The sequence below is a fragment of the Bos indicus x Bos taurus genome, chromosome 13, assembly GCF_003369695.1.
Source record: "Bos indicus x Bos taurus breed Angus x Brahman F1 hybrid chromosome 13, Bos_hybrid_MaternalHap_v2.0, whole genome shotgun sequence".
NCBI classification, from domain to species: Eukaryota; Metazoa; Chordata; class Mammalia; order Artiodactyla; family Bovidae; genus Bos; species Bos indicus x Bos taurus.
Genome location: NC_040088.1, coordinates 13,403,879 through 13,426,431, shown reverse-complemented (window position 1 = coordinate 13,426,431; position 22,553 = coordinate 13,403,879). Strand labels below are relative to the sequence as shown.

The 22,553-nt window shown below is 45.6% G+C and overlaps 1 protein-coding gene across 1 annotated transcript in view; it reads right to left on the bottom strand.

Moving 5' to 3' along the window:
• Positions 1–22,553, bottom strand: part of CHD6 (chromodomain helicase DNA binding protein 6) — a 153,287-nt gene that overhangs the window by 19,966 nt on the left and 110,768 nt on the right. Inside the window, exons 25-30 of the mRNA XM_027558527.1 lie at positions 20,479–20,582; positions 16,349–16,478; positions 14,651–14,711; positions 3,702–3,762; positions 2,772–2,988; positions 891–1,099 (exon numbers count right to left, since the gene is read on the bottom strand). Coding sequence (XP_027414328.1) covers positions 891–1,099; positions 2,772–2,988; positions 3,702–3,762; positions 14,651–14,711; positions 16,349–16,478; positions 20,479–20,582 — 782 coding nt within the window. The remainder of the gene's footprint in view (positions 1–890; positions 1,100–2,771; positions 2,989–3,701; positions 3,763–14,650; positions 14,712–16,348; positions 16,479–20,478; positions 20,583–22,553) is intronic.

The following is a 22,553-nucleotide window of genomic DNA, read 5'->3' as shown; positions in this document are numbered from 1 at the left end:
GAACGCTGAAGCAGGAGGGAGAGATTTATGACACCTGGACAGACCCACTGAGGGTAAAAGGAGAGCATGAACACTCCAGTTCTGGAAATATCATTCCTGATCGGTAAGCGTGTGCTGAGTGCCTCCTCACTAGATACTTTATGGACGCTGTTCAGATCTCACAGAACCCCTAGCTACACCATCATGCTTGTGTGAGGACGAGGAAAGAGGCAGACAGGCCGACTTGCTCCAGGTGTCCGAACCAGAACGCCAGTCTAGGTCCTGTCAGTGTGACTGTGAGATTCAGTCTATGCAGCTCCCTGGTTTTACTCAAAACTGCCCGAACATGCTGCCGTCAGTCCAGAACCCATGCTGATTAGGCTCGACGTTTGTTTCCGCTTTTCTAGAATGTAGTACCATGGTCCAGAGTGAGTGAATCCATTATAGCGAGACTGAAGAGAGGCCAGGGGGAAAGCTGGCGCAAATTCCCACCAGGAAGAAATTTCTCAGAAGGGGCCTCTACTGGAGCACAGGAAGTTTAAATGACAGTCCCATATTTTCCGTGGCTACAAGTCAACACATGAGAAAACATTTAAGATTTAGTCTAAGCAAAGTGCAGAGCTCACAGCAGGCTAAATCTCTATGAGGCTGAAAAAAGAAAACATTTCTGTGGCATTTTAATCTGAATTTCAATTTTTAGTGGAGTTACATCATTTTGGGAGAGAGATTTTATTTTATGAGGGTGGGCTCAACTAGAAGTTTGTGGGTTTGGGAAAACCCACTTTATCTGAATTCTCCACATAAGTCTTCATGTCTATAGCTATGACTAAAACAACTCTATACCCTGAAAATAAGCTTTTACCCTCTTTGTCCCCCTGGGACAAAGTGACAAAGTGACAGAGCATCCTCACCACCATCCTTCCAGGCTGGCAGACGACAGACACTGCGGCACATGGACACGAAGCTATAGAAATAGTGTTCCAGGCTCTCGTCCGACTTCTTGTCCAGACGGGAAATGACGCGAAACTGTGTCCAGTCAAAGGTTTTCTTCTCTTGATCATAAACGACACCAAAGGAAGACACTGTTCTGTAGAAGTCGGCTTGCTCCCTCCTTGTCCACCTAGAGACAGAATCAGAAAGGAGAGGGAGCAGTTTTCCCTTTTTGCTTTTGTTGTTGAAAAGAGCTTAAAACAACTACTTACTGAGTGCCTAGTTGGAGAGTCTGTAAGGTTCACAGAGCAGGCACAGCGTATCTATTTTATTAAGTTGGGAGGAGTCACTTTTAACAAAAACAGGCCATCAGCCTACCACCGCCTGCAAATTATGTGTGCGTGCTTGATCAAGAGATATCAAGTTTCAGAAATTACCCAGTTCATTTCCTCTTGTGGGAGATAAAGATTTTAATATAAAAATACTCTGTAGGCTTAAATATTCTGCCCATGACAACAGAGAATCATGGAATCCTGGAGGATTCTGTTATAATCATATAATCCTGGAGGAATCTTTCGGACCATTAAATTCACTTCCTTCATTTTACAGATGGAGAAGCTGGTCTGGAGTGAGGTGGGGTCTCCCTTGGTCACACACCTCCCTGACTTTCATCTCACATGGGCTTTCTTCCTGGTCTTAATGAAAGTAGATGGGTGATCTTTTCTAGGACACAAAGGCTCTCTAGATTTTAAACCCTGCAGGACTAAAATAATGACTTAAGGGAAATGGATTATTATTTCCCACCAGTCTTTACCAAGAGCTCTTGGGCATGGTACCTGTTGCCCCCAGAGGGACTCAAGCTAGGAGTGGGGTGAGGGGTCAGTGGAGGAGTGAGAATAAGTGAGGAGGCGGCTCTGGTTCTCTCTTTGGGGCCAGATGAGAGAACTCTTCTCCCTGAATTACCAAATTTCGTAAAGCCAGGAGTATAGAGAAGTAATTGAACTCACTATGTGGTATTTCAATTCATTCACTGGACGTTACAGTAAAAGGATGGAGATATAAAGACTGCATCCTAAAGGAAATCAGTCCTGAATATTCATTGGAAGGACTTATGCTGAAGCTGAAACTTCAATACATTGTCCACATGATGCGAAGAGCCAACTCGTTAGAAAAGACTCTGATGCTGGGAAAGACTGAAGGCAGGAGAAGAAATGGACAACAGAGGATGAGATGGTTGGATGGCATCACCGACTCAATGGACATGTGTTTGAGCAAACTCCAGGAGTGGGTGATGGACAGGGAAGCCTGGCGTGCTGCAGTCCATGGGGTCGCAAAGAGTCAGACACAACTGAGTGACTGGACTGAACTGACTCAAAGAACGTGAGCTTCACTCATCCGTTCTTGTGGCCTCATCCCCGTCTGTGCTGACCTTCGGCTGCCATTTTTAATTTAATTCTCAGATGGGCAAGTACTTCCTTCCTTCCTTCTGGGCTGGCATTTTATGGTAGTCAATGCTCTCAAAGGCTTGATAAAGACTGCTGGCTACAATAAGACCACTTCAATGCACGCTATTCATTTTTCTGATAAAAGAATATGACCTGATGGATATGTTTAAATCACATTCCCAGAGACTGGGGTCCTATTCAGGCAAGGCTGGGAATTGTGAAGAGAGGGTGTCCTAGATCTCACTGGACTCCTGGGCCAGCATGACACCACCACTGGGGTTGGATTTAATGGACTCTAGAGACAACTTAACTCCATAAGAGAACATGAGACACATTTGCCCTCCAGCTATCAGTGTTTCCCTGGTCACCTTTACCCAGTGGGCAGCTCAGCATGCCCTCTTGACCACTGGCTTTTACCTCTTTTGGGCTTCCTTGTTGATGAGCTCCATCTCTGAGGACCTCCGGAACATCTCTTCCTGGACCCAGTAGCTCTGGTTTCCTAGTCCCAGGACTTCAGGCCGGCAGAGCTCCTTGCGGTTACAGCGCTGGTAAATGGTGACCAGGCGTCGGAGACGAGCAGTGAGTGCGGATGAAACAGGCCAGGGTGATTTGTCTGGGTCGGAGCCATCCTGGGCTTCAAACATCAGTGAGGATATTAGTATTTATAGACAGAACTAAGGCTATGGTGACTGGGTTTTTTTTGGTGGTGGCTGTTCCTCTTTGTTTAAAGAAAATTAAAGCAAACTTTGTAACTTAATGGAAATAGCTGATATCTAACAGCTTGGGAGCCAGGCACAGCTGGAAGGGCTGCAATAGTGCTTCAGAAACAGCTTTGGGTGTGGTGGGCTCTGTTCTCTCTGAGATACAAGTGTGCCTGTCTGTGGGGGCAGAATGGACTCAAGGGCCTTGCTCTAAGGTACCGGAGTGGGTGGACCCACTGAAGCCGTCTCTAGAACTACGGGTTTTTGTGTGGCTGGGCTTTCTAAGCACCAAAGCCTCCATTAAGTCTGGATTCAGAAAAATAATCAAAAGGACAAACCAAATACTTCTAACTTTTCTCAAAAGAGAGAAAAAAAAAAAAAAAAAGAAAAATCAATGAAACCACGATTCCTTTTCATCCTCAGAATCATCCTGACTTTCATTTCACTGCCAGGCAGAGGAACCTGGCTGGAGTCACATTAAAGCTCCATGTGCGACTCCAGCAGAGTTTGGTGAAGGTCAACTTTATTGGCTTTTAAAAACAGCCTCCTTAAAAAAACAGCATTTTAAAAAAATTACGTGTGAACTCCAGGATAACTACAAATGGAGATCTTATTTCTCTTTGTCTTCAGAAGGACACAGTCTCACCTGCCCGGGTGTCATCCTTCTTTTCAGCAAAAAGGCCATCACCTCCATCACTGGAACTCTCCTAGGGATAAATGAAGTCAAGTCATCAGCAAAACTGCGGCTCAGACACCCAGTCCCTGTACAGGAGTAAAGGTGCACAGGCCACACCTCCTGCCTGGGAACTTCTCAAAGATCAAGATGGTCCCTGATGAATAAAGCTGAACTTAGGCACAGTCTTCAAAGAGCCAGAAAGCAGTTTATTTAAAATAAGTATTGTTTTCCCCCTGGAACTGTGTGGAATGATTCTGCCTGTAGAGAGAATGAGCTTGAAGAATGACAAACTGGCATGCTCCCCCTGGCAACTACGTTTTACACGCACTATTTTAATTGTGAACTTAAATATTTGCTTTACCGTCTTCGCTCTCAATCTAATACTGTCATTTTGTAAAGCATGTGCCTGTATCGTTGGATTTGGGCTGTGGGAAAGTCTCACGCTCATGTTCATTATGCTGCATGTACTTCACAGCAATCGACACTATTTTCCTAAAACACGACTGCTCCAGACGGGAGACCTGATGGCACAAAACTCCAGCAATTTAAAATTAAAATCACGATCTGAGGCTCAGAAGCTCAAGTGATATCACAGGCACAGAGCTTATCCAAGTCAGAGTATATGTCAAGCTGGCTTTAATGGATTCCTCTCCAGAGGCGTGCTTGGTCTCAGGAAATGAACTTCAAAGGCTCCTCACACACAAGGCACGTGGGAGTTTGGGGAAGGGCAAAGAGACAGCTCTAGTTTTCAACTAGACTCCGTTTTTAACACGAAAATTTATTTATTTTTTTACTGAAGTAAAGTGGACTTACCAGTATTATATTAGTTTCAGGTATACAACATAGCGATTTGATATCTTCATACATTACGAAATGATCCTCACCGTGGGTGTATCTGTCACCACACAAAGTTATTCCAATATTCCTGACTACGTTCCCCATGTGGTAGGTTCCCCCTATTCACACCCCCACGACTTATTATTTTATAAACGGAAGTTTGCGCCACTTAATCTCCTTTACGTGGTTCACCCATTTTTTCCCACCTAACGTACTGTGCTTCTGACGAGCATCTAAAGACCTGACTGATAGGTGAGAATCACCCCAGGATTCATGACTGCGGCCATGAGGGAGCACAGGGCCAGATCAGAAGAAGGTTTGGCAATCCACAGCCTGTCGATGGTTTCTGTGTGGCCCTCGAGCTAAGAACAGGGTTTACATTGGAGGAGGAGGAAGGGAGGGGGAAGGAAGAAAAGGAGAAGAAAGAGGCAAAGGAGAAGATGTGAGGAAGACTCTTCTGGCCCCAGGCCCAAGATATTCACTGTCTGGTCCTTTACAGAAAACTGGGACCCACAGCCCAGGAGAGCCGTAACCTTGGGTCAGGAGGGATGGACAGATACCGACAACTGGTGATACTTAAAATCCAAATCTCTCTCCTGGGCCCTTAATACTGTGGAAGGACCTGAAAGAGAAAACCTTGAGAAGGCAGAGGAGCAGGCATAGCGATAATTGCTGACGTTAATGAGAACTACGTGTCACTGTGCAAAACCCTTTACATGACTTCTCTCCTTTAGTCATCAGAACTGCCTCCCCAGGTAGAAAGTATTAGTATCCTCATTTTACAGATGCAGAAACAAGTTCTAGGAAGTTCTGTAAGTTGCCAAGGTCACATGGATACGGAAGGGCAGAGCTGGATTTTGAGCACAGGAGTCTGGGAAGGGCCTACACTGCAACCACTGAGCTGTCCAAAAAAAGAGTCCCGGCTGAAAATGTGATTCAGAGAGTGAAACATATTTAGGGCTGGAAAACACTAGTTTAATCTCTCTCTCTCCTTTGGCCATATGACATCAGTGAAGGGAGGAAGCCTCAGGCTGATCGACTGCACCATTCTGAAGTGTCACTTAAATGTATCATCACAGCCTTTCCCACTGTTTTAGGAGTTATAAGCAAAACCCAATCAGCCACGCCTTACCTCTTCTGCTGCCACTGAGAACATTTTTGAGTATCCTCACAGTATCTAAGCAAGGAGAGATAAGAAAGCCTTCCTCAGCAAGCAATGCAAAGAAACAGAGGCAAATAACGGAATGGGAAAGACTAGAGATCTCTTCAAGAAAATTCAAGATACCAAGGGAACATTTCTTGCAAAGATGGGCTCAATAAAGGACAGAAATAGTAGGGACCTAACAGAAGCAGAAGATATTAAGAAGAGGCGGCAAGAATACACAGAAGAACTGTACAAAAAAGATCTTCATGACCCAGATAATCACGATGGTGTGATCACTCACCTAAAGCCAGACATCCTGGAATGTGAAATCAAGTGGGCCTTAGGAAGCATCACTACGAACAAAGCTAGTGGAGGAGATGGAATTCCAGTTGAGCCATTTCAACTCCTGCAAGATGATGCTGTGAAAGTGCTGCACTCAATATGCCAGCAAATTTGGAAAACTCAGCAGTGGCCACAGGACTGGAAAAGGTCAGTTTTCATTTCAATCCCAAAGAAAGGCAATGCCAAAGAATGCTCAAACTACTGCACAACTGCACTCATCTCATACGCTAGTAAAGTAATGCTTAAAACTCTCCAAGCCAGACTTCAGCAATACGTGAACCGTGAACTTCCAGATGTTCAAGCTGGTTTTCGAAAAGGCAGAGGAACCAGAGACCGAATTGCCAACATCCACTGGATCATCGAAAAAGCAAGAGTTCCAGAAAAACATCTATTTCTGCTTTATTGACTATGCCAAAGCCTTTGACTATGTGGATCACAATAAACTGTGGAAAATTCTGAAAGAGATGGGAATACCAGACCACCTGACCTGCCTCTTGAGAAACCTATATGCAGGTCAGAAAGCAACAGGTAGAACTGGACATGGAACAACAGATTAGTTCCAAATAGGAAAAGGAGTACGTCAAGGCTGAATATTGTCACCCTGCTTATTTAACTTCTATGCAGAGTACATCATGAGAAACGCTGGGCTGGAGGAAGCACAAGCTGGAATCAAGATTGCCGGGAGAAATATCAATAACCTCAGATACGCAGATGACACCACCCTTATGGCAGAAAGTGAAGAACTAAAAAGCCTCTTGATAAAAGTGAAAAAGTTGGCTTAATGCTCAACATTCAGAAAACTAAGATCATGGCATCTGGTCCCATCACTTCATGGCAAATAGATGGGGAAACAGTGGACACAGTGTCAGACTTTATTTTTGGGGGCTCCAAAATCACCACAGATGGTAACTGCAGCCATGAAATTAAAAGATGCTTGATCCTTGGAGGGAAAGTTATGACTAAGCTAGACAGCATATTAAAAAGCAGAGACAAAAAAAAAAAAAAGCAGAGACATTACTTTGCCAACAAAGGTCCGTCTAGTCAAGGCTATGGTTTTTCCAGTGGTCATGTATGGATGTTAGAGTTGGACTATAAAGAAGGCTGAGCGCCAAAGAATTGATGCTTTTGAATTGTGGTGTTGGAGAAGCCTCTTAAGAGTCCCTTGGACTGCAAGGAGATCCAACCAGTCCATCCTAAAGGAGATCAGTCCTGGGTGTTCATTGGAAGGACTTATGTTGAAGCTGAAACTCCAGTACTTTGGCCACCTGATGCAAAGAGCTGACTCACTGGAAAAGACCCTGATGCTGGGAAAGATTGAGGGCAGGAGGAGAAGGGGATGACAAACGATGAGATGGTTGGATGGCATCACCGACTTGATGGACATGGGTTTGGGTGGACTCCGGGAGTTGGTGATGGACAGGGAGGCCTGGTGTGCTGTGGTTCATGGGGTTGCAAAGAGTTGGACACGACTGAGTGACTGAAATGAACTGACAGTAATCTATGAAGACCCTCTGAATGCTGAAAGTTGTAATTATAGACACTTCTAGACTGAGACATGTTCTAGCCAGGTTCTAGTCGGGTGTTCCTTATGCCATACAGGTGGCTGGTGTGAGCCCCACCACACCCCAGATCCACATGGGTAGCTCCAGGCAGCAGGCAGCAGACATACATGACATGCAGGCTTCCTTTCCAGTCTCCCTAATGCTTTCTGTTGGCCTCAGGCAAACCCTCTCAAGTCAGGAAAGCTTCTGGGATTGGTAAGTGCCTCTCTGTCTCCTGCCCTCTCCTGATGGTAGGTCCCCTCTCTGGCAATGACAGAAAGGAGAAGATCTGGATGAGCAGCAGCCAAAGTGAAAAAGATGCCGTAACATTCAACATCACCAGTTTATTACTGGGATTGAGGGAAGCACACGTGAAGTTCTGCCTCTGAAGTCTGAGGATGAACATTTCCTGGTTTCTGCCTCTGTGAATCAACCTGAAAGAAATATTCATCTCGGAAGAAGTGTGAATCCATTATTTCAGAGTACAGGGTCCCCGTAAGACCATCAAAGCGCAGGCAAATGGATTGGTTCCAAACTGCAGTTTCTCCATCCTGAGCCCGCCTGTGTTTGGAATCTGATTGTCTACTGCTCTCTGAATTTGGGTAAGCTGTTCCGAGCTCGCTCAAGCTTATTTTTTTGTTTGCAAAATGGAGGCGATAGTACTTTATGGGGTGATTGTGGTCAAGCTCATTTCTTCATTTGCAAAATAGAGATGATAGCACTTTATAGGGTGATTGTGGGGCACAGGTAAGTTGATGATGTGAACCGTTTAACTAAATGCTGGCACAAGGCAAATGCCTGACACATGGCAGCTGGGACTGAGGAGCAACCCACACATGGACCCAACTGCTGGGGGACCACCCAGCATGTCTTTCATTCAACTAAAATGTGTCCTCTAAGGACGGCTTCATGACACAGTGGAAAACAACAGCAGTAACAACTAAAGTCTATGGAGACCCAGGTAAGTAAGTGGGTAAGATATCACACTGAGTACTTCATATGTGTGTTTCATTCATTCAAAATGACTAAATGACCCTTTTTAGACAGACAGAAATTGCAGAATAGGAGGCTGATAATCTTATCAAATACTATAAACAGTTATTAAGTGGTGAAGATGGAATTCAAACCTGGAAGGCCTGAACCCAGATGAGGAGCTCTAATCACTGTGAAGTATGGCCTCGGGTGTGTGGAGACACACCCGGCTGAATCAAATGCATTGTCACTCTCTAACAGCATCTTAGCTCCGCATGGGTGCAGGGCTGTTTCCAGATTCGAGAACAGTAGATCCCCGTGCTTGTGGCTGCTCCGCCAGGCCTGGCTGCCTCCCCTCTTTGGCCTGGGTAGGGGTGTGGGTAGGGGTGGTGGCAGCCCAGACCTGCAGGCCCAGGGAACTTCCTCTAAGCACTCACAAAACCCCAGGGCCAATGCAGAGGCCACAAGTGGCCTTCCCACATTTGTTTGTCAGGAACTGTGCTTGGTTCAGGCATTCCAACAGTGCAAAAAGATGGCTCTTATCCCTCTAGAGCTCACGTTCTGGCAGTTATGAGAGACATAAATAAATATTGGCCATGCAGTGTGACAGGGCTTCTTCCCTGGTAGCACAGCCATAAGGAATCTGCCTGTCAATGCAGGAGACACGGGTTCGATCCCTGCGTCAGGAAGATCCCCTGGAGACGCATATGGCAACCCACTCTAGTATTCTTGCCTGGGAAATCCTATGGACAGAGGAGCCCGGCGGGCTACGGTCCACGGGATCGCAGAGTTGGACACGACTTAGCAACTAAGCAAAAACAACATGCAGTGTGAAAGTGCTCCTAAACACAGTGGGAAAATCAGGAAGAGTCACCACCCCTGCCAGACCCAAATCAGGCAGGAGGAAGACATCCAAGAGGTAACTTTTGAGCTTCAGATTGAAGGACACAGGAGTTTACGAGGAAGAGAACACAGGCGCTCTCTGTGTAGAGGTAACACGATGCAGAAAGGCAGTTAAAAAGACCCCACAGCAGTTTTCATCTGTGGAAAAATCAAGCATCCTATGACCTTCATAAATTTCATGTACAAAGTAGATACACATCAAATGTCATTAACAGAAAATTCAAGGATTTTACAACGGAAAGACTGCAGGATTTAGAAAAAGACGTGAGCGGAGAGACATTGCTCTTGGCTAGTATGACTTTTCTTGCAGCTCATTAAAACTATTTGATCTTCTCCCCGTCTAGAATGGGGATAAGAGTAACATGCAACTGAAAGGGAAACGTGCTTGGTAAGCCTGGAAGTACTCCAGCTACAGTCAAACATCACTATTTGAGTTCAGAGACCCCCTCAAACTCTCAGCTAAGAATAGAGTCATTGTTCAGATCCTCACCGAACTTCTCTTACAGTAGGATCTGACCATGTTAGGCATTAAGTTTCCCTGTAGAAGTTTTTTCCTAGGTCACTTGACACATAACATCACCCTCCTTTTACAGAGAGCACCTGCTGTAGGGAGCACTGCAGAGTGAGGACAAGCCCCAGGAGTTAGACACATGAACTTTACTATGGGTGGCCTTCAGAGCTGGGCCTGGAATGTAGCTGGTCTGCCTCTTCACACTGGCTGTTGCTAGGAGAAGGGGTGCGTACCTGCAGCTAGAATAAAAATCAACCCGGAACCAACTGAAGAACTGTTGCTGAAACTGATGCTCCAATACTTTGGCCACCTGGCGCGAAGAGCTGACTCACTGGAAAAGACCCTGAGGCTGGGAAAGACTGAGGGCAGGAGGAGAAGGGGGAGACAGAAAATGAGATGGCTGGATGGCATCACTGAATCAATGGACACACATGTGAGCCAACTCGGGGAGACAGGGAAAAACAGGGAAACCTGGAGTGCTGCAGTCCACAGGGTCACAAAGAGTCGGACGTGACTGAGCAACAACAGCAACTCTTTTGACTATGAAAAGAATATTTGATCAGGGGGGAAAAAAAGCCATAACATCTAGTCTGAATTCTACTGTCTAGTCTGTCTAATGTAGTTATCTAGTCTGAACTCTTCTATTTGTGAGAATCTGGCAAAGTCCTTTACGTTCCTGGGCGAGGGGCGGCGGTGAATCTCCTCAGCTTTCAAATGAGAGCAGTTAACACCTGAAGCTCTTACTTTACACGGCTGAGGTGACGATCAACTGATACAAGTTGGAACAGTATTTTGGAGACAGTACTATTCAGAAGAATTTAAGGTACTATTTTCATCTCTTTGATACTTGAGTTACCGCCTAAAATGCAAGAGACTTTTAGGAGACATGAGTTCGATCCCTGGGTCAGGAAGATCTCCTGGAGGAGAAAATGGCAACCCACTTGCTATTCTTGCCTCAACAATCCCATGGACAGAGAAGCCTGGTGGGCTACAGTCTATGGAGGCTCAGAAGAGGCAGACGTGATGTAGTGACTAAACACCACTGTGGGAAAACACTTCCCACGTTCCAGACAAAAGAAATCACAGTATAAGCTAGGGAACTGACTGGCAGAGCTCAGATTCTAATTGTCAAGATCACAGCCAGCTTCCTTCTGCCAGGGCCATGGTCTGAAGCTTGAGGGTGATATGCTTCAAGCCTCTGCTTCTTAAATCTTGAGGAGATACGGAAACACATCTTCAAAAAATAAATTTTTTTTTTTTTACTTTGGGAAACTGATGTCTTTGTTACTGTTATAGGAATCAGAACTGATGGAAACCAAAGTAGATACCATTCTTCCAACTAGAACTAAAAGAAGAGAACTGAAATTTTTTGATTGGTGATCAGGAGAAGAAAGACTATGCGGTAAGAGTCAGTTGAGGACAAGGTTATAGTAACCTCCGGTACCCAAAATCCACAAATCCTAACAGATTTAGTTTCTCCACTCAAAGCCAGAGAAAACGTGGTCGAACAGTGCTAGGGCTCTACTAAAGCTTCAGTCTGCTTCTGCAAAGTCCCAGAAGCTCATCTGTAACATGCAATACAGATTTCTGCTTCTGGGAAGATGCATTATTTCCCTGTTGCTCATTTTAAGTACAACTAAAGCCCCTGGACACTATATATAAAACACACCTAAGAAAGCGCTGACAGGTGAAGCGAAGGTAGACCAACTAGGGACTTTGGGACCCGTGGAATGACACAGTAGTGAGTTCCTTGGGTTTTCTTTTTTGCCTTATATGCCTTAGATTTGGAGGTAAAGAAGCTGGCTACCTGGAAATGACAAAAGGGTGCAGACAAAAAAAGCCTGCTTTCTCTAGCCCAGGACAAGGAAAAGGGCAGGCTAGGACTGGACACAGTGTTGAGATGAGACGTGCTACACTCCAGCCCAACGACACAAGAGCAGACAGTGGCTTACCACATCCACGCCAGCAAAGGCTGGTGGGGACTCTAGACTTCTGCCTTCGCCAGGGTATACCAGGGCACCCGGTTCCCCTGCTGGGTGGTGTCAAAAAGTCAAGTAGGGAGCTTGGATTTTCATCCCTGACAGCTGGCAATGAGGTCCCCAACCACCCATGGTATCAGCAAAGACCACATGGAGAGCTGAACTTCCATTCTCCCCTCAGGTCTCCTTGGGGGCTGACTAGGAACATTAACTTCTACTACAGCCAGGCAGTCAAAAGGCGGTACACGCTGTGCACTAGCTCCCTCCTCCCCCTGCCTCCTTCCTCTGCAATAGAGGTATTAGAGGCAGTCAGTCACAACAGAAGTTTTAAATAAGATCCCAAGTCTCAGAATATAATACCCCAAATGTCCAGGTTTCAGTCAAAAATCACTTATCATACCAAGAACCAGGAAGATCTCAAACTGAAGAAAGGTAGCCAACAGATGCTAATGCTGAAATGACAGAGATCTTAAGAATTACCTAACATAAAAATTTAAAGCAGTCATCAATGAGGAATTCTGAACACATTCCAGAAGATCTCAGCAAAGAAACAAAGCTTTAAAGAAGAACCAAAGGGAAATTCTAGATTTGAAAAATACAATGATGTAACCAAACCGAAAAAAAAACACAATGGATAGGCTCAACCGCAGAGGGAGGAGAAAGGAAAGAATCAGCAAGCTCAAAGAAGGAAACATATGAAGTGCCCAGTGTGACCACCAGAGAGGAACAGATTAAAGACAATTAAAACAGGGCCTCAGGGACCAGTGGAGCTGTAACAGAAGACTTGACATGCATGTCATCAGAGTTCCGGAAGGAAGGAGAAAGGGTTCCAAGAAATAATGACTGAAAACTTCCCAAATTTGGCAAAGGACATGGATTTGGCAAATCTTCAGATTTGAGAAGCTGAAAAAACACCAAATTGGATAAACTCAAAGAATCCACATATATAAAATTCAGAGTTAAACTTGTGAGAACTAAAGGAGAAAAGCCTTGAAAGCAGCAAAAGAGAAAAGAGACCTTACCTAATTGAAAAACAACTCAAGTGACAGAAGATTTCTCCTCAGAAACCATGGAAGCCAGAAGGAGGTGGGACAACATTTTCAAGAGCTGAAAGAAAACTGTCCACCCAGAATCCTATATCCAGTAAAAATATCCTTCAGGAATGAAGAGGATATCAAGATATCCCCAGATGAAGGGAAACTAAGAGAACCATCAGCAGCAGACCTATCCTAAAAGAACGGCTCAAGGGATTTCTCCCAAGAGAAAGAAGAAATCTTGGAACATCAGGAAGAAGAAAGGACACAGTAAGTAAATGTATGGGTAAAAACAGTAGACGTTCCTTATCCTTCTGAATTTTCTCAATTATATTTCATAGTTGCAGCAAAAATTACATTATCATTATTCTCAGTGTATGCAGGAGAAATATTTAAGACCATTATAAAGAGAAAAAACTAGAAGTAAGGATAAATTCCAGTAAGGATTCTATACTTCACCTGAACCGCTAAAATGATACCAGTGGACTGTGATATATTATGTACATGCAGTAAAATATCTAAAATAACCACTAAGAAGCTTAAAAACCTAATATAGATAAGTCAAAAAAGGATCAGAAAAAATTTTCCAGTAAGCCAGAGGAAAGCAGGAGAAAGAAACTAAAGAATCAAAATACAGAGAAAACAATAAAATGTCAGACTTATTCCTTAATGCATCAATAATAACATTACATGTAAATGGCTGACTATATCAACTATAAAACAAGGTGCCTTAAAATATATAACCTGACTAAACACTGTCTACAGGAAACTCATTTCAAATAGGCAGGTTAAAAGCTAAAGGATGGAAAAAGTGACTATCATGCAAATAGTCAAATTAGTTGACTCTTCAAATTGCATGACTATCATGCAAATTAGTCAAAGGAAACCAGCAATAGCTATCTTAATATTAGATAAAGTATACTTCAGAGCACCCCCCCCAAAAAAAAAAACTATCAGACAAGGAGGGGCATTCTATATTGACAACAGAGTCAACCCACCAAGAAGACATACCCTAAATGTGCATGCCCCAGACAACAGAGCTGCAAAACACGTGAGAGAAACTGACAGAAGCTGAAAGGAGAAATACATAAATCTGTAATTACATTTGGAGCCAAACTAAAAATAAACAACAGAAAGATTATAGGAAAACCTCCAAATGCTTAGAAATTAAATAACACACATCTGATCATCTATGGGCCCAGGGAAAAGTCTCAAGGGAAAAAATTTTTAAATACATTGTACTGAATGAAAATGAAAACACAGTACAACAAATTTTACCACTTACAGTAAATGGTAAAAATTATGGAGCATAGCTAAAGTAACCCTGAGAGGGAAATTCACTGGAAGGACTGACATTGAAGCTGAAGCTCCAGTACTTTGGCTGCCTTATTATGCAAAGACCCTGATGCTGGAAAAGATTATCCCCATGGTGGGAAACTGGACAGAAGGTACATGGGATCACCCTGCATTGTATCTTCTGATTCTATCTAAAATCTACAGTTATCTCAAAAGCAAAAGTTTCATTAAAGTAAGACTGCAAAGCAGTTTATGAATTGACAATTTTTACAATAAAATGTTGGGGAAAATGCAATGCAACTGCAGCAATGCAATCAAAGACCAATACACCTCGATAGGGATTTCTCACATTTGACTCACCATTTGTTTCTGGAGGCCGTCTACTTTGTCTTCTGTATTGTCTTCTTTATCTGTGTGGCCTCTAAAAAAAAAAAAAAATTAAATAAAAAGAGTAAAAAGCATCACACACCATCTAGAAGCTATTCTGCAACCAGGATGCTGTCACAAAACACCCCTAAATCACTGACCAAAGTGAGTACTAGTAGACACCTTTCTCCACAGGCCTCAGAATCTTGATTTTTCCAGTGTCATAACTTCTACAAGCAATGACCTCCACTCAAATGAGACTTCAGCAGGAGCCTCAGGATCTACTCAGGACAGTTCAGAGGCCTGCTTTTCAACAATCATGCTATCTTTGAAAAGGTAATTACTGCCCATCAAGAATTAGCTCAATACATGGCTTTGATAAAAGAACAGACTCTAGACACTGACAGCCGTACAAACCAAGAGTCCTCTTGGGCCGACCTTAGCTCCCATGGTAGGGCGAGTCTCGGTGCAGACTCACTCATGTTTGGCAGCAGTCCCTTCCAGGAAAGGACACTGCCCGATGGACCACTGGCAGCTTGCCTCTAAATCCACTGCCTGGTGTCTTCTCTCGTGAGCGTAACTACTGCTGATGCCTATTTGTTTTCCATGATCCCCGGCAAAATCAACTTTGAAGGATTCCTGTCTCAAATATTCTGCTCCTCATCGCTCAGGTCCTGGAGGCAGAAGGGGTCTCCTACCTTCATTGCCTGACCAGAGAAAAAACAGCTTCCCCACAGAGAAACCAGCTTTCAGCCACATTCGGGCACCTCCCTCAGGGGGTGTTTCTCCCAACCCCATGAACCCAATATTACCACCACTGGTCCTCTGGACATTTGTTAACACTTCTCTGGATGGATCCTTATTATCTTTGGGGGCAGAGAAGGTTATGATCGCTAGCTTGAGTGTTTGTCAGGGGCTAAGCATGAATGGAAAAATGCACTTCATCCTTTTCTCAGCCTTAGCAGACAGTTAGGGGGGCTGGCTTGTGTACCCTTGAGTCCAGCCTTGCCTGTGACCCTAGGAAATACAACTTTGGGGGAGAAGATCAGGCCAAAAGCTCACCAAATGCAAACCAAGAGATTCTATACTATGTCTTTCAAATACCCACACACATATGAAAACCACAGCTTTGGCTGTTTATTTAGTTTTCCTATGAATTCATACACTTGGGGTTATGCCAAAAGTAAATAAAACTCAGACAAAGGGGACGCCTCCATACTTTTTTACACACAACCCATGGACAGGACCTGAATGCCATGGCCATCATGCAGTGGCTATTCATGGACCGTGCAGTCCTTAGAAAACGCCGGTATTTCATCTCAGGCATTTCAAGGTCAGGAAGTCTAAACTCTGTGCCTCTTAACTTTCTGCCAAGTATGAGAGGTTAAGAGAGGCCTGAACTCCTCCTTGAGAATCCTCTGACCAGACGAGGCTGGTTAAGGAACAGGGCAGGATGGTGGGCAGCTTGGGGAACCCAGGAAGGACAGAAATGGGTATTTGGATCAGAGCGTTCAGAGTTCAAGAAAAAGGCCCGAGGTGCTGTAGGATGTAACTGAAGCAATTCTGGAAGGCGGTTCAGGCTGAAGGGAGACGCCAGGCTGTGAGGAAGAGACTGTGAGAGCGCTGGGTGCCTGTGGTCAGAGATTAGTGGCGCAACCAGTCACACCGTGTTTGGTCTGTGCAGATTCTCACCTTTCGGGGACGTCTGAGGCCCCGTCTGTGACACCCTGCTCTGCAGAAAGCAACTTCTCGTCTGGCATGCCCACTTTCTCCAGGAAGCAAAGTGCTGGGTCGGCTCGCATGGCGTTGTACCTCTCGTAACCTGATCGGGGGTGGCGAGAAACCACAAGGTCACGACTGGGGTCATGTCAGAACTCATTAAATCTGCCTTGCACCCTAGACACACATTTTGTTTCCCTTATTAAGTAAAAAACAAAACAAGCCAAGAAAAAATACTTATTTAAGAATAATTGGATCCTGTAAGACTTCCCGTCGGGGGAAGATCCTTGAGCTTAAACGGACTCCTTTGTGTAGTGCTTGACCAAAAAATGAAAGCTGAGGTGTACCGTGTGTCCTTGAAGACACACAAGATACAGATTCCATTCCCACTTGTTGGCTTCTTTTGGAAAGCAAGAGGATCAGGCAAGCTGGTTTCACAATTTCTTCCCCTCACTGCAACACCCCGCCCCCTACTCTGGACACCCTGTTATCTTGTCATCTCCTGCCTGCATGCATGCTTGTTAAGTCACTTCAGTCATCTCTGACTGTGCAACCCCATGGACTGCAGTCTGCCAGGCTCTGCTGTCCATGGGATTCTCCTGGCAAGAATACTGGAATCGGTTGCCATGCCCTCCTCCAGGAGATCTTCTCAACCCAGGGATCAAACCCTCGCCTCTTATGTCTAACCTGCATTGGCAGGCAGGTTCTTTACCACTACCACCACCTGAATGGGCCGAAATTTTCTTATGGTCCAAATTTATCCCATGTGTTAGAAAAGAAAACTGAGCAAAGTGATGATACAAAGGATGAAACATAAAGAGGACAACTGGGATTGCTGACTGGATTAAGATGGACTCGTTGCCTCTGTGTTCAGACTCAGTATAAAATCCTAACCCACTGACCAGGGCTTTGGAACCGCCTCTCACTGTATCCCCAGAGTCAAAAACAGATGGAGGAGTTCTGACCCAGAAAGAGAGACCCCAGAAGGAAGGCAAAACAATGGAACAATGTCACTTTTAATGTGATAACACCATGTGTGAGAATGCTATTTTATTGACTCTAGTGTAATCCTATAATGAGACCGGATATTTGGTCATAGCTATTGTCACATCAAACTATTTGGGGGGAACTCCTTTATGGTCCTCAAAATCCTTTTCTTGCTGCTCCTAACAAAGTCCATTTCTAGTTCTGTAGTGGTGCAGAGAGCCCATCTCCAATGAGGGTAGATGCTGTGCTGAAAACGAGAACTGTCTTGATCAAACAAATGATTTTACTCTGCTAGGTATTCCCCTGCTAGACTGGTTTCTGTTCTGGTGTCACTGCTGATGCTGGTCTAGCCTTCACATGGAGGCAGCACCTGGCACTTTTTCTCTAAGGGGTTTCAGGTACTTCATCTTTTAATCCAAAGTGACTCTTCTGCCTTCTCCACGACAGGTGCTGCCTGCCCGAGGCATATGGTGGGAGAAATGGGTCCCTAATGTTCTTCTTTATTCATTCATTCCTCAGGGCGATAGTGTGATAACTTTAAGTCTCTCTTGTGAGATTGAGGGCTTCCCAGGGACAGAATCTATATCTGCTTTGGCATTATATATTCAGTTCCTCACACAGTGCTTGACACTGTATAAACTCAAATAACAACTGCCTGGATGTGTCAGTTTGGCCCGGATCCCCTTCCAACAGTCACTGTAGGAAGAACCATTCTCACGCTCTCCCTGTTCTGCCTCAGCTCACATCAAGACAGGAATGTCCGTGACTCTCCTACTATTTTGAGGATGTGCCTGCCACCATCTCCACCTGCCACTCCCCAGGAAAAGAGGCGCCTACTACCCAGGTAGGTTCCTCCTCTGCAGACTTCTTGTCGTGCATAAGTAGGTATGAAGTTTGGACAGGTTCTCCACTTCTCTTTCTCAATCAGCTTTGGAGATGGAGGTGGGAAAGAGTGATTGATCCAGTTCCCTAGAAAACCCTGACTACTGAAGAGCAGTAGGAGCTGTGTGCTAGCAACATAAACAGTAGAACAACAGGCTGCCTGCTCCTGTCCACTTAGTCTAAAAGTTCCTCTGTAAGAATGTGAACAGGGATACTGAAACCCACAGCATGATGACTATTTCACAAGTCCAGGCTGCCCTAGAGGGCGGCATCCATGTCTTCCTGCGGTTAAGAGCTGTCAAGAGTATCGTTCCGAACAGATTTGCCGCAGAGTCCTTCTTGCTGTCAGTGAAAGCCCCAACAAAGATGCAGCCAATTCTTCCACGGTGGTCAGCTCAGAGATGGAACCGGGGCTTCAGTCTTCTCATCTAAGCAGGGTCGTAGGAGACTATGTCTGGGGTGGACTAAAAGAGCCACGAAACCTCGGACAATGAACAGCTGCATGTTTCTTAAGAAAGAAAATGGCTGCAGCCCTACGGCTCATGCTTGTATCTCCAGGGCATGGAGGTGAGGCAGAGAGAGCTCCTGATGGAGCCTTGAAAAACAGAACACCAGACAACGTGGCTCTCTGAAAATGTCACATGTCCACTGGCCGCCCGGTATCTGAGAGTTTGTCACCTGGTGAGACACACTGTGTGGGCTGGATTATTCTGTGGAGAGGGCTGTTCTGTGGGGTGATGAGGTGTGTTACCCGGGTGAGGACAGGTGTAAGCCGAGGCCCATGGACTGTCTGCTGGGCGGCAGCCCACCAGGAGTGCAATCTGATCTGGACTCTGCAAGACACCAGAGGATGGGTCCATGGAGCCAACTACAGGCCTCTGTCCAGCCCAGCCTACGTTTGCTTCCAACATCCCTGTCCAACTACACGGGTCTGGTCCCATCCAAGAGTGAGCCGGTCAGCACCACGTGTGGCTTAACACCAGTCCCCCAGCACTGGGCACAGAGGCTAGGTATTCCCCATCTTCACAGTATGTCTGCTAAGCTCATCACATACAAAGTGTTTAAAGCCAAAAGCACAATGTGGGATACAGAGGGTCATTACACAATGACAGGAGGTATTAATTCACCAGGAAAGTATGGCTGACGATCCTGACACTAACACCACCAGGCCTCCCAAAGCCTGCAAACACCAGAATCTATGTTTTGAAGGGATTCCTCATTAAAACAGGTATATGCACCATTGTTATGTAAATATTGCAGGTTGGCCTGCAAATGTTGAAGAATTCTACCGATAGGGCACATGTGAGAAAGACAGTGAACCTTCCAAAGGCAGGCGAGTCAGTGACGGTGGACGGCACCCAGCACCTGTTATGTGCAAAGCACCGCTCAGGCCACCCACATGGCCCGTCTCAGTTAATCTTCCTACAACCCTCCAGGTGGGCTGTCTTGTCCTCTGCCTGGTGTCCAAGTGAGGAAATAGGTCAGAGAAGTTTCTGACTTGCCCGAGGTCACACATTTATAAGTGGCAGAGCTGGCAGTGAAGGCCAGGGACATCTACCTCTTCCCACGTTTAAGCCCTGCTCTCCAGCTCAAAATGTCGACTTGTTCACCTGGCAGGGAAGGTGTGTATCAGGTACATTACAATGAATATTTTCTGGGACTTGCTTTATTCATTTTAACAGTCGGCTGAAAGCAAGGGCAGGTACTTAGAACAGGATTAGAGATGAAGAAAACACCATTTATGTCATTTTTCCCAAGCTATTAAAAAACCTCTCTCAATCCCCTTTGGTCTCTAGGTAACTATATTTAAAAAAAAAAAAAAAAGGATATGCTATCTTCTATTCTTAAAATTTTTATACCAAAGATATGTACTAGGAGTTAAGTAGATCAGCTGAAATGACCTTAGAATTCTGGATACATGTGAAATGGTAAAACCTAATATTTTCCCCATTTATTTATTGCTTCACTCCAGAAATCCTAGGGCTTACCGTGTGACACCACGCCGGATGCTGGGTCTGTGAGTGAACGAGAGCAGGGCAGTCACACTAGTGAGGAAAACACACCATCCTTTCTAGGGCCTTGCTGATACTCACATTTGCTGTATTTGCATGACTCATACACTCATCCAGGCAAACTCCTCAGAGGACAGAGGGGAGGCTCTACTTTCTCAGAGAGACACGTGACAGGCCTGTGGGATTTTTCAGGAAAGAGAAAGCATGCACTGAAATACACACCGTGTTTGAACACACCAATCAGGAGGGACTTGTCGGCCTCAGCGTCCCACCAGTCCACCGGGATCTCCACGTAGTCGATGTCAGGAAGGGGCACGTCCAGTTCCCTGTGGAAGGAAGGGTGTGAACTCAGAGTGCCTTCCACACGGACAGATAAAACACAGGAGCTCCTGGTTGGAGCCCCAGGGCTAAGCCACATCCCTAGGTGCACACTTAGAGGGTGAAGGAACAAAACTGGGAGGATTCAGAGAGCAGGGGGCTCAGCGGTCCTAACCAGGGCCCTGCACCTGGTTAAAATGGGGAGTGACTTCAGCAGGTGTATTTGATGTCCAGGCTCAACTCAAACTGAATGATGCAGAATCTGAAAGCACCTCATGGGGAACATGTCGCCAGTTGGTCTGCGGTGGGGCCTGGGGCTCTACATGTGTCAGGCGATTCTAATGTGCACCTTCAGTTGACAACCACGCCAAAAGCCATCAATATGTCCATTAGGTAAAGGCAGAACAACCCGCCAAGTGTGTGAATTCATACATGATCAAAAGCTGAAAAGTGCCCAAGCATCCTGGTCTGACACGTAGAGATCGTGAGCGCTATTCCTGAATGAGCTAGTCTGCACTGCTGCACACAGGGCAGGAAATGAGCCTTTCAGGGGAGAGGGGCCACCGCAGGAGGAACTTCCTGGCCAGGGTCTGCTAACAGTCTGCTGGGTCAAACTTCTGGCTGAAGGGATGAACGTGGCTCACCCCACGGAGCAGACCTGCAGGGATTGCTCCGCTTCAGTTTCTGTGTGCATTCTGAGAGCTCACATGGACCCTTAGCTAACTGGCTTCAATTGTCTGAACACCGTCCTCACTCTTGGAAGGCGTTGGGGTTTGAGGGAGAGCATCCAATGGATGGCTCCTCCCTCCCACCTCCCAGGTGCCTGGAACGCCACCTCTGGAACATCTCCAGCTGGTTCTTCCATCAGGTTCTTGGGATGCAGGGCTGCCTGCCCCTTGCCAGGCCCAGCTCTCCTTGCAGGGGTGGGACTCCCTGACCCCACCTCTCTCCACCTGGCCCACTGCTCTGCCTGTGTGGTGCCATGGCTGAACAACTCTTTCGGGGTGAGCAGTGTTTCATTCCTCATGACAATTTCTCCACCATAAGGTATTTAACCTGAATAGGACCAGTGAGATCTAAGACCGTGGAAAGCAAAGGAAAGGGGGAAAGAGGTGGGCAACGGACTTAAGTCTCTTCACGGTCTACTCACTTCCCTCCATCTGCAGGTCTAAGAAAGCAGGTGACAGGGGAATAAGTAAACTCAGGTAGATTACTTCTGCCAGGTAACACTGGAGATAAATAATCAGGTTGAATTCTGCTGCCTTTACATGACTCTCAAGTTGGACCTTTTTATTAGAACACCCAACCTCCCGATTCTCACTAGAAATGCCCATGGTAACTATGAAATGCGTAGCCAGTGGTAACAGTCAACAAGCTGACTGCTCCTGATTACAGAATGCTCAAGGGTAAGACTGTCACTGCCCTTCACCTCTCTCCTCCTTTCATGCTCCTGTGACCATTAAGGCCATGAGCACTGCCCAATGGGAAGAAAGAGAGGGAATGAACCACTGCCCTGGGGAATCTCAAAGCAAAGTTCAAACGCCAACACTTGCGGTCCTCGGGGAAGACTAGCACTGTCTGGGGCCAGAGCCAACTGCAGGTCTGGGGGAAGGGATGGCGAGGGAGGCGCCTGGGGATCCCACTCACTCACTGTGATTATCTGACAGCCTGATCAAGTGGTAGCCTGGGGCTCGGCAGTCTCTTCCCCCAAATCTTGGGATACTCCAGGATTCTATAGCTTCGGAAACCCTAGCTTACAAAACTAAGGCACCGGTGACAAAGCCTCAGTAACACGACTAAGTGTTATTACCTAATAAACAAAGGAGAACCATTCAAAGGTGGAAGAGGACCGAGGCCGAGTGTGTAAAGCTTTCAGTCTACATCTGCTACATCAAACATCAACGTCACTTGTATCCATCCATGAATGATGATTAGTTAAAGCAGAGAAATGACTGCTTTAAAAGCAATTTTACAACACT